Raw genomic sequence first — 13,160 nt, 5'->3', positions numbered from 1 at the left:
CATTCATATTTCCTTTTTAAACATTGTTTATAGATTTAGGAGGTATACATGGCATTGTTTTTACATGGATATAGGACTTTTAGGGTTTCCATCACCAAAATAACATACATTGTACCAATTAAGTGATTTCTCATCTGTCAGCCCTGCACCCTCCCACCCTTCTGAATCTCCAGTGTCTGTTATTCTATGAGTGGACTGTTTTGACTCGTGAAAAATACAAGCTTAGAAACAAAAACTAAGGTTAGAAAAGAAAAGTACACACTTCTTTGTATAACAGTATTGGTTCACAAAAATAGGAATTAACGATGCAATAAAACTTAACGTTTAATAACAATAATAAATAAAAAGGAATTGTTTTAAAAGTAAACTACATCTAGAGTTTTATCAAGACGCAAAGTAATAGAAAAAGTAGGACTGACTTTTCTTCCGTGTTAAAAAAGATTTTTAAACATTTTTTATTTTAATAAGTGCATCATTTATTTAATGTATGTGTAAAGCATGGTGATTGTCTCTTCTTTGGACAGTGATGTTCTAAGAATAAATGACATTAAATATATGGCTTTGCAAGCTGCTGAAAGTATTTTCCTAAAATCAATATTGTGAAGAGATACAAGATACCCCAAGCTAGTGATTCATCTTGGTCCTTGTCAGAAACCAGGAATGTCACTTGCAAGACTCACAGGACAAAGAGGCACTGCCAAGGTAGAATTTGGTATATCTGAAAAAATATCTGAGATGGTTTACCTCATTCAGCAATATCAAAGAGTTTTAAAGGACCAGGAAATGGGCTGGCAGAAGGCAGAGAAGACTCTACTTCTTTCTAGATGTATACTACAAATGTAAGAGAAAGAAGCTGTGTTATTCCTTGAAAAAGCAATAGACCTGACTTTGCTACTGTACACAGGGATCTATGCACAGGCTATATATCCCTTATCTGAAATGTTTCAGACCAGATGTGTTTAGAATTTGGGATATTTTCAGATATTGGAATGTTTACACATACATAATGAGATGTCCTGGGGACAGCACCCAAATCTAAACACAAAATTTATTTGTGCATCATATACACCTTGGGCACATAGCCTAAAGGTAAGTTTATACAGTATTTTAAATAATTTTTTACACACAAAAATGTTTTGACTGCATTTGACTGTAACCCATCCCATGAGGTCAGGTGTGGAACCTTCCACATGGGGCACCATGTCAGTAGTCAGAAAGTTTCAGATTTGAGATTTTTCGGAATAGAGATGTTCAATCCATACTTACAAAGTGTCTCTTAAGCTCATTTTTTTTTTTAGTCTCGCTCTGTCACCCAGGCTGGATGGAGTGCAGTGGCACAACCTTGGCTTACTTTAACCTCCATCTCCCGGGTTCAAGCTATTCTCCTGCCTCAGCCTCCTGAGTAGCTGAGATTACAGGTGCACACCACCATCCTCAGCTAATCTATTTATCTTAATAGAAACAAGGTTTCACCATGTTGGTCAGGCTGGTCTCAAGCTCCTGACCTCAAGTGATCCACTTGCCTCACCCTCCCAAAGTGCTGGAATTACAGCCATGTAATTCCTGTAATTTGACTCCACACTGGGTCCCTTAAGCTCACTTTGATCTTTTCTTTCTCATGCCCCTCTTTAAACATAAAAAGAGATGGTTCTCCTTTTTCCTGGCAGGACACTGAATGACTACATTAAGACATGCTTGGATAATGCACTTCCACAGAACAGGCACGTGCTATGCTCACAACTGTTGCTCCCTGAGCATTTTCTGAGAGGCCTCCTGCTTTCTCCCTGGTCCTGAAAATAAGGCATCAATAAAAGCCTTCTCTCAAGTCATCAGGCAAATGATAAAACAATAAGCATCTCAGAGAGGAAGAATGTGATGATAGTGCAACGGCACCAATGAAAATAGCAGTATGCACTGTGCACTAGCCCTGAGCCACACACTCCGTTTCTAAATGCTTTACCTGTATTACCTCATTTTATCTTTACAAAGGACCAGTTGAGATAAATATCAATATTATCGCCATCAATGAGGAAAATGAGGCACAGAGAGGCTGGGTAACTTACCACAAAGTTACAAAGCTAGCAATGAAAGAGCCAAGATTCAGCTAAATTCAGAGAGTTCTAGAAAGTCAGTTCCGTGATGGCAGAGACTTGGTCTTCTTTGTATGCCATTACATCACCAGAGTCTAAAAGAGTGCCAGCCACATAGTAGGCATTCAGAAAACTATGTTTTCAATAAGTGAGCAAGTATACTCTGAGAAAGGTGGATTTCTATCAGAGAGAGGGAAGGAGATTGAATGAAGGAGCAAAGGAAGGAAGGAGAGAGAGAAAGAGGGAGGGAGAGAGAGGTGGACTGATACATAGGAACCCACACAAGAAGAGACACTGTTGCAAAGTTTCTCTTTTTACAAGTTAGCTTGTGGCAGAGCAACCCAGTTTCCCGAGAAGAAATTTATTTGCGAAAAGAGAACAAGGACTAAATCCGATTTAGTTTTCCCCTCGAGGATGGTAAGCTGTCAGAAAGCGTCAGAGGAATGTACACTCAGGTTCTTAAGCTGGATTATTCCACAGGGGAAAGAAACATTTCTGCTTTATTCCTCTCAGGGTAGTTCCACCCTAAATCACTGAGTGACAGCAGATGCAGTGACAAGAACTCAGTCCTGACCTGGCTCCACATTAACATGCTTCACCTCTGTTTTGCCATCAGGTCCTCCCTCCTCCAGCCCTTTCTCTCTCAATCAAAGACAGTAACCTCTCTTGGGCTGTAGAATGAATAAGGAAAGCTACATTTGCCTAACCTAACCTGGAACACCCTAATCAGTTGTTGGAGCGCAAGCCATTCACTAAGATGGGTCCTGTCTCCACTCAGTCACAAGGAAACTTCTAATAGGAAACATTTTCTCATCAGACAGTCTAATTTAAAATGTTTTTGCTCTCAGGAGAGCAATATTCCTCTGGAAGCACCCCAATGATAGGAACCTATCCTTTTACTGTCACATTCATTTAAAATCATTTTATAGCCAAAGGATGGCCAGTTGGAGGGAGGAAAGGGATTCAGACATTATCAAAATCCATGACCAAGCAAAATACTCGAATGCCTCACATTTGTTCTCTGAGCCACAAGCAAGGGATGTGCTTAGTGAAGTTTACCTTTGAAATATGTGGCCAGAAATTGCTCACTAAAATTTCATTCAAAATCCATTGACTTTTTCTCCTAGACTTGGCTATTCTTGCAGACAGTATGACGCTCCAGATTTTGGATCTGAGGTGTTCCGTTATCAACATGAAAAAAATCAAAATTTAGTTTTTAAAAATAGCTCAGGTGAGATTCCACAATCTACCACCTGAACTCATATAAGGCTGAAGGAATAAGTGGAAATTTTTTAAATAAGTGCTAGGTCAAGCTAAGACATGACTGAAACGGGAGGCAGTGACAGTTTTCCTTCATTGAGTCATTCATTGATGGAACAACACTAATCTTCAAGGACAGTATTTACACAAAAGAATAGGATTAAATCATAAATTCAATTCCACATACTCTTACGAAACTTTAGATGAACATCCTGAGATTCTATCTGACTTTGTCCATTAAAAAAGGGGGGGGGGGCAGGAGTGGGGGCTCACTCCTATAATCCCAGCACTTTGGGAGGCCAAGGTCAGGAGTTCACGACCAACTTGGCCAATATGGTGAAACCCCATCTCTACTAAAAATACAAAAATCAGTTGGGCATGGCGCCACACACCTACAGTCCCAGCTATTCAGGAGGCTGAGGAGAAGAACTGCTTGAACCTGGGAGGCAAAGGTTGCAGTGAGCCAAGATCATGCCACTGTACTCCAACAGAGCAAGATTCCATCTCAAAAAAAAAAAAGAGCAACTCTACGTTTCATGGCCACAACCCCTCAGCTAATGATGCTTATTAAGTGTTACATTTTCACAAGGTCATCAGCACTCTGGATTGTTCTAAGCACTGTGGAAAATATAATAGCCTATTTCGTTCAAAGGGCCTCAGGTACCACATGACCAATTAGCTGGACAAGGTTAAAGCGAGGCAGAACATTTCATCAAGTGCCCAGGTACTGTGGGAGATGTTTTGAGAAATTCTTTTCTGAATATGAGGCAATCAGCATTAAGTTAATTAATGGACAATGTTTATAGGTCAGTGTATTAATAATTCAACAGGCTCTATTTAGGAGATTTTTAAATAAAATCCCTCTCATTTCTATTGAGATAATACTAATTAGTAATCTAATATTACCTCTATTGGTTTCTCTGTTCTCTGCTGATGAAATTGTTTGGTCCTTTCAACTGTTTCACAAGTGTGAAGGGTAAAGGCTTTCCTTCACTCCCAACTCCCTGAAACCACCAGCAGCATCTTAGAAGGTACAAAGATCAGTCAGTTCATAGCCACGCTCTGTGGACACAACTTGGATTCAGCTTGCCCACGGACTACATGACCTATTTCCATCTTTTATATCCAAGACAAATGACAATAATGACATCCAATTCCAACTTTTTCTTTCAGAAATGGTAAACTAAGATTCTGGTTTTCTCTCTCACAGAAAGTTAGAAATGTACAAAGGCTCTGTTCTTTCTTGTTGGAATTCTATTAATTACCTTATGGGCTAATAAGATAGTCCAAACTTTGGTCTCACAGTGATAGTGTAGCAAGTCACATTTTTTTTCCTCAGATGAAGAAAGGGTAGTCATGATAATGTCCAGAAACCACAGGAGACCTGAAAGAATGGAATTCCCAGTGACCCTTGTGAACCATCATTGAAGGAGGATAATGGTTTTAGCCCATGGATCAGAGATTGAGAATACCAACTAGTCTTCTTAAGACATATAACCAACATCATATGCTGGGATATAAAGTAAAACCTACAGAAAAGTGCTTTTGATGGCAGGATCTGGACCCAGACAGCCTGGGTTCTACTTGTAAGTTATGTGGACCTTAGCGAGTTGCTTAATCTCTCTGTACCTTGATTTCCCAGTATATAAATTGAGGGTGATATCTAACTCAAAATTATTCTGAGGATTTAATGACTTAATATAGGTAATATGTTTATACTGCCACTTAGCATACTGTAAGCAATAAAAACACTAGATATTATTGTAACTATCACTAATAATATCATCACCATAATTATTCAACCCTTACCTTTAGCTATTAGTCCTATTTTTTCTATCTCTCTAGATTTATAAATATTTTAGTTTGGTCTTTGTTCACCTTCCTTATTGTCGGTCGTCTCTGCACTGTCTGCCTTTTGCTAAAAAACAGAAAAGTCCAGAAGAAGTGCTAGTGCCCAAGATCTCAAAGACTTTTGAAGGCCTGGCCAGACAGCAACCCTTGGCCTTGGAGGCCAGTCTTGAGCACATGCATTGCATTTGCAGAAGAACCACTTCCCAGGTGGTAGGTAGGCAAAAGATGGTAAAGCCACTCTTAGAATGCAACAAGGAACAGAGGGAGGCAATTCCGTTTAATTCAGTTCAGTTTATGTTTTTTCTGGGTCCTCAGTATGGCTGGTACTGAGATTGGCACTTAGGATGGGGAAAAGGTATAAAATCATGAGCAAGATGTAAAGATCTGAATAGTAATATAGAGACACGGTGTACGCAGACCTGTTAAATACAACACAATATGTGGTTGCATTGTACAGACAGGAAGTAGTGGCAGAATTTCTTGTGAGCTGAATTAGCTATGAAATATTCATGTAAGAAATGCTTCTCAGTAGAAGCTTGCCTTGTAACAAATCACTATCCTCCCAGACTCAAACCAGAGGATTACACAGATTAAATCATGACTCAGTCTAAAATGACTTGGATAAAATAGGTTTTAAAAAATCATAAAAGACTTGTCATTTCCGGCTTTCATGGTCTAGGGACTTTGGACCAGCAGTGGGAACAAGGGACTCTCTAACCTTTATCATCTCCTTCCAGGGAGTGGTTAGGTGCTGTCATCAACCCAAAAGACCTTTCAAAGAAGTTACTGAGCACTGCACCACTAAAGCAATGAGCCATTGTGGGGAGACAGATTTCAGACAGTTAAAACCATTTCAGGAAGCACAAGATGAAAGCTATTTCTCAAATACTCTGCATAGGAAGCCACTCTTCACATAAGAATTCCTAGCTTATGTTTGAAAAATCAAGCCAATTTTACCAGCGGTGTCAGAAATGTTAGGTCTCTGTAGGTTAAAAGTGTATTTGTTTGGGAAGAAATCTATGAGGTCATTTAACCTTTTTCAAAGGCTGGCACATTGCCTGTAATAGACCAATCTTTAACTCTAGACAGGAGAAAAACATGAAAAATATTTTAGCAAATGTGTTTAAATCCTGCTGAGAGAATTTTCTAAAGGGAATCCATAAATTTTTTAAATGTTGGAGAATCAGCAAATGTCATAACTTTTCATCAAATCAAGATAAAGACATAATCAACTGCAAAGTTCATATTATACACATTTGAAAGATAGAGGCCCTACCTATACTATAAATATTTTCTTCTGATTATCTTCCTTCAAAGTGATTTTTGTAAATTAAATCATTTTCAAACTATCATGAGAATTTATTATTTAGTAAAATAATATATTAATCATGTATAAAAGAAATGGTTGTTTTTAAGGCAACTATTCACCTCTGATATATCCATTTCACATAGCTAATTTCTATGTCTTTGGTTAATTTTTAAGGATTGTCTTAAATCGGGACTAGCCTAAAGTAAAAGTGAATTGGAGATTTTAAAATATAATTGTTTGTGATATTTCATTTGTTCAAAATGTATATATTTACCACATTTATAAGATCACTTTTGATAAGATAAAAAAGATCAAATATCAATAACATTTCTAATGCATATTTAGGTGTTTAGAGTTACGGACAGATGTAAAAATATACATAAACACAGATCGATATATAAAATCTCAGTTATATTAGTCTGAAGTAGAATTGCATGATTATTGATTCTACTGAAAAATGAGATTATACATCCTAACTGTAAAAGTCTTATAATAACTGGTGAAAGAAATAATTTGATAAATAATAGTTATCTCAATAAAAAAGAAACATTAGAGGGATATTTTATAAAATGGAGATTCCATCAGGCTTAAGACCACACGACTCCCCCAGAAATTGCACATACTTTACATTGTGTGGTGGAAATCCTGCAATTAAAAACAGTGAAAATATATGAAAACCAAAATACTGTTAAAGAAACAATATAAACAATAGTCACATTGTTTTCCAGGTTCCAACTGCTGCACTTCCTAAAACACTATCAAAATTTTTGTCTAAACACATGTAAGCTATTAAGTCAGGCAAATCGATTCTGGACATTATATGATGAGTACAAGACTTGCCATAGCCTTGGCTATAGTAGAAAGATCCCACAGCTACTTATTTCAATTATTTCTTTAGAAAATTTGTTAATTCTGTTGAAACATTAGAGAAGTCAGGAGTTTAATGTTCTGTATATTAAAACAGACAGTTCATTTCCTGTTGGTTAAAAACACAAACTCTGGAACCAGATTACTGGGATCAAATCCTGGTTTCCTCATTTCTTTATGTGCTGTTCTATTTCCTCATCTGTAAAAGAGAAATAATAATGGTACCTGTTTCATATGATTACTGTAAGGATCCACTTAATCGAGATATGCAAAGTGCTTAAAATACTGCTTGGCACACAGTAAATAAACACTGCATGTGTTGGTTGTTATTACTGTTTGCAGTAAGTATTTTTAACTGCCTGTAGACCTTACAAATTAATTCCCAGTGAGTGTTTAACTTGAATGTATTATAAGGGAAAAGGAAATAAATAATGCTCATCAAACACTGATGCAGTAACACTCCCTTATAACAGATTTCAGATGAAAAATACTTATTATTTGCCAACAATGTTTCATCAGCATGAGGGCAGCCACATAATCAGGTTTAACAGATAAAATGAATTTATCTAAACAGATGCCTCTCAGGATTAGGAAGAAAAAAATCCTGGATGATTTCCGATGTAGTAAAGGCTTTTTCAGTTTTAGCAACTTTTGCTAAGAAGCTCAGAAGACATTCCAAATATTCTGATTAACTTTTGGCATATCTAGTGAAATAAGAGGTAACCACTCTTTCTGTTTTTGAAACATATATTATTTAGAGTAATTTAGCAGGCTGGCTAAGATTATATGTAATTTAGAAGTACAAAAATGCCCAGGCTGTCATTCTAACACTTTGTGTGGTCTTTTAATATGTATGATAATTTTTCATGAAGTATAATTTTATTTTTAAGAATTACTAAGGTTTGAGACTTACCCATGAAAAAAAAAATCTCTTGAGAGGGAATACTCCCAAAATTCTACTTTTTTATCTAACAAAAATTAAACATTACTGAGGATGGCATGACAGTGAACGGAACTCAGCAGTAAAGAAGAAAGAGCCCTCAATTCTGTGCTGCCTCCTTCACTAACCATCGGACCTTCTGTGTGTTATTTGCTGTCCCTGACCTCAGGATCTGCATATGTGACAGGAAGGGGTTGGTTTAGAGAGTAGAACATGGTGGTTGAAGCATCTCCTTATGTAAAACTCGTATAAGTATGACATCCTCCTTGCAGCTGCCCAGTGCCCTTGCACTGTGTTTGGCTGGGTACAGTGGCTCACACCTGTAATCCTAGCACTTTGGGAGGCTGAGGCAGGTGAATCACCTGAGGGCAGGAGTTCGAGACCAGCCTGGCCAACATGGTGAAAACCCGTCTCTACTGAAAATACAATTAGCTGGGCGTGATGGCAGGTGCCTGTAATCCCAGCTACTCAGGAGGCTGAGTCAGGAAAATCATTTGAACCCGGGAGGCAGAGGTTGTAGTGAGCCAAGACTATGCCATTGCACTCCAGCCGGGCAATAAGAGCAAAACAACATCTCAAAAAAAAAAGGAAAGGAAAGGAAAAAGAAAACTCACTATCCCTTAAGGTGCTTGAGCTATCTACAGATACTTCCACCTATTTAAAAAGTTATTCCTTAGCCACATTCTGGATCTTCCTGCAAACTCTAAGTTCCATAGCATCTCAAGTAGCCTAGAATTCTAACTGAAATACAATAGAGCCTCACAACAGCAAACTTTCTAAATGATGAAAGAGAGCTCTAAATAACAGCAAACGCTGCTCTTTCTGCTCCCATTCTGTTTACCATGACTTTGCTGGAGTGAGAATAGCAAGGGGTCACAGGAATTTATAATGGTCCCTGTACCTTCAACTTACCAAGTCCCCTACCAAGTAACAGTTTTCTGTCAGAGAGAAGATTCTGCCCTCCCTGCTCAAAGGCATCCATGCCAACTAGATTTCCCCCGTAGCTCCCAGGGAGAGGTCAGGCCTAGAACAACCTTCTCCTCCAAGAAGGAAGATGTGGCTGTTGTTGGATTTAAATACATGATCTCTGTGCCGCAGAGCAGTGCTACTCACAGTGTAGTGTGAAGAGCATGCTGGCTTAGGAAACATTTTGTTACTAAGCTGTGACAGGAAAAGAATACTGAAAAGTTAAGTGTTTAGAAACGTTGCAGCTATTTAGTGCAACTGATGTTGACTAAACTCATGACCTGAGATCAGACCCCTTGCATGCTGCTGAATACTCACAGGGCAAGTCACGTGTGGTATGACCTACATATTTATCCTGTGCAGAAGGACCACACCTAGGTCTGCCATGAATTGAAAATAATAAAGTTCTTCACTTCAGATAACTTAGGTTTAGGGTTGAATCATGCCATTCTTTCCCATACCCTTCAATTTCCCCGATGAATTAAAGAACTCCCCACACTTTCTCCATTTACCATGGATGAACTGAACGTTGGCTTCGTTTTTGACTTCCATAAACCTCCAATTCAGTTTTCTAACGATTTACAACACTCATTTTAAAAAAATCTAAATACGATGAAAAAAATAAATGTTATTTATGAAATGTTTCTATAAGGCTGATTCCTATTTTTTATTAATATAAAACTAACTAGTAACCCACCCCAAGGAATCATATGAGTCCCTGAATAATAGCTGTATTTTTGAATATAGATCAAATAAGATTAAAATAATTCTAAAAAGAATTTTGGCAATATAGACATCCACCTGAACCAAATCAGCATGGTACAGTGGAAAGAACATTGAATTAGATATTGGGAGTCCTGGAGTCCAGATTTAGCTCTGATATTAACTTGCTTTGTAACTTTTTGAAGTCTCCAAGCTTGCTGAACCAAAACTTCCTCCTCTGTGAAAGTAGCAGTTTATATGAGCTGATCTCTAAAGTCTCTGACAACTTTAAAATTTTAGACTTCAAAGAAAATTATTTTCCCTTAAGGTAGTTTCCTGATGGAAGAATAATTTTCCCAGCTATGCATTTACTGCCAAAAGATAGACTGACCTGTCTGCACTTGTATGAGTAGCTCTTTTATTAGAAGTTTAGCATTAGCAGACTTTGCAAGGCTGAAATCACACAACAAATGAAGCAGTAACCCTAACCCCCAAAGCACGCCTTTGTCATGGGCACATGAGCTATAATTTGCAGGTATCTCTGGGACTGGTGTAACTCACAGGGGCCCAATATGACAAAATGGGTCCCATAAAATTCCAAATATCTATAAGGTACTGTTTATTGAATTGTTATTTGTCTCACAAGACCTTTCTCAGGGGGCTTTTCAGATGCCTAACAATCTGAAAAAATGCCATCTGTCCTCCCCTAACTCATAAACCCTATGGTATTAACTGAGGTTCTAAATAGAGGTTGGAATTGAGTGGCCCCCAGGAACACTTGAGCATGAATAACCATGATAGAGTTGACTCCACGGGTATTCCATTTCTTGTTTATGGCCCCAAAATGTGTTTCAAGCTTTCCTGCACTCCTGAGATGATGCATGCTGTCCCTGCCAAGGGATCTGTATAATATGTGTGAGCACTGCGCATAATTGTGATAACTGGGGTTAGCTTAAAAATACCAGTAACGTCTTTCATCTCTGAAATAAATGGAGGAGAATACTGATGCAAATGAAGACAAATTCAGAAAAAAAAATGGAACTGTATGGAAATTACAGAGTAAAATGCAAAATGTCTAATCATAGATCTCTATTCAAAAGAATGGAAAATTCAGATTTAAGCAATATGAAAATGTAGGCAGTATACTTTAGCAAAGAAAGTAAGATAATGAAGCAGTGGTACATATGTATATGTGCATATATTACATAACATATAATTTATTACTGAATCTATCAAAAAGCTGAAGAATATGAGAAAAGACAAACATTAATAGAATGCTTTGAAATAATACATTCAGTCCTCATTATGTAAAATATGATTGCAATTAAAATTATATATCTAAAAAGGCATATAAATACAGTGTGAAGATTTTTCTTATCTAAATTTTAATTTGAAAAGAGCATTTACATTCTAGGTTTTCTAGAAAAGAGAAGAGTGAATGACAGTTTTCCCACAAATCTAGCAAAGGAAGTCAGTGATTTACCCCAGGGCTAGGAATGCTGGATCAGGGATTGAAACTTACATACCTGGAAACAGCACAACAGCACCTGCTGGAATTGAGTGATTGAAAGAAAAATGAATTCAATGAACAGAGTCCCGGAGTGAGCTAGTCACCCCTCAGCTCAGTGGGCCATGATGGCTTGTTCTTAAGTGGCCACAGTTCATTAGGCAGGTGCTATTATTGATACCAATGTTCTTTCTTCCCTAACTGAAAGCAACAAAAGGACCTTGCACCAATGTCTTGCATCAATCGGTCAAGGTCTCCATGCAATAGCTGCCTCAGTGCCTCCAAATGCTGTCCAATAGTGAGTAAACTGGGCTCTTCTCAGCTACAAAACTGAAGCCTTGTGATCATCTCCCTTGACTCCCCCCACCTGCAGAGAAAGTGTCCTCCCCATCATTATCTGAACCATTGAGACCTGAATACCTTTCGGTCATATTTTTCCAGCCCTCTTCTGCTGGTGAGTGTGCTTTCTTTCCCTGCAGAAATCAAAAATCTCTACCTATGAGAAGATGTGGGCTTTCATGAGCAGCAGGCAGCAGACCGCCCTGGTAAGAAACAGTGACGAGGGCATCCAGAGAGTGCTCACCACAGACTACGCGCTGCTGATGGAGTCCACCAGCATTGAGTATGTGACGCAGAGAAACTGCAACCTCACTCAGATCGGGGGCCTCATTGACTCCAAAGGTTACGGAGTGGGAACGCCTATTGGTAAGAGGGGCAGACGTGAACCAAGACTGAGACAGAGAATGTCAGTTACTAGTGTGGAAGGAAATGGGCTCAGAGTTCTTTATTCCAAATTCTGAGAAGGCCTACAATGCCTTTAGTGAACAGTAGAAATATCCAACTTGATCAGAGACATAGTCTGAATTACAGATTCCCTGATATTTAACTTAATATACTTTAACTAATGTTTCTTTCAAGTTTTACCAATGTATATTTTAGAGTATATAGATTTTATTATTTCACCCCCAAATATCTTAAACAGAATATGTTTCTAACTAATCCTCTTCACATTGTTTCCTTCAATACCCATATATGCCTATGTAACGTATCTGCCTTAAATTAGAAGAAAGTTGATTCTGCATATGGATAGCAAAAGGTAGAGGACTAGGGTTCCATAAGGACAGATGAAAAAGGAGGGCTATATCAGTCAAAAGCAAAAGGATAAAGATCAAACTATTAGTATAATCTGCTGAGGCAATGCAATCAATGACAACTATGTAAAACCTCCAAATTCCTTAGTTCCATGTCACCGCTCTCCTAGGAATATTACTCCCTAGGTATATGGACCCATATAGCAATGAATTCTTGTATGTCTATAAGAGACATGAGTAGAATTCAATGGGTAATTAGTGATTTCCTCTCCATAGGAAACTCCCTGTCTACTGTTTCCCTCGCTATAGAAAATGGTATCATATAAGGTTCTGGTATAGTGGGAACCTGCTTTTCTCAAGTGAGCCATTGGTAATTTGTTAATAAGCATTCCAAAGGAGAGGAATCGGGGACTCTCTAGACTGCTGGGCTGGTCCAGAAGTCACAGCTAACAGTCAAGCCAGAGCATTAAGGACCTGAGGTAGATTTGATTTGTGTTAGTATCTTTGTCGTTCGAACGGGATGATCAGATTTGACTTTCCACATCAGGCAGGGATCACAAGCCGAAATGTTTACAGA

The 13,160-nt window shown here is 38.1% G+C and overlaps 1 protein-coding gene across 14 annotated transcripts in view; it reads left to right on the top strand.

Annotated features, from left to right (window-relative positions):
- Positions 1–13,160, top strand: part of GRIK1 (glutamate ionotropic receptor kainate type subunit 1) — a 389,636-nt gene that overhangs the window by 353,022 nt on the left and 23,454 nt on the right. For all 14 annotated transcript variants that reach the window (XM_035283110.3, XM_035283108.3, XM_054249096.2 and 11 more), the window contains one exon: positions 11,972–12,197. In XM_035283110.3, the coding sequence (XP_035139001.1) occupies positions 11,972–12,197 (226 nt within the window). The remainder of the gene's footprint in view (positions 1–11,971; positions 12,198–13,160) is intronic.

Source organism: Callithrix jacchus, chromosome 21 (genome assembly GCF_049354715.1).
Source record: "Callithrix jacchus isolate 240 chromosome 21, calJac240_pri, whole genome shotgun sequence".
Taxonomy (NCBI): Eukaryota; Metazoa; Chordata; class Mammalia; order Primates; family Cebidae; genus Callithrix; species Callithrix jacchus.
This window is presented reverse-complemented; position numbering and strand designations above follow the sequence as displayed.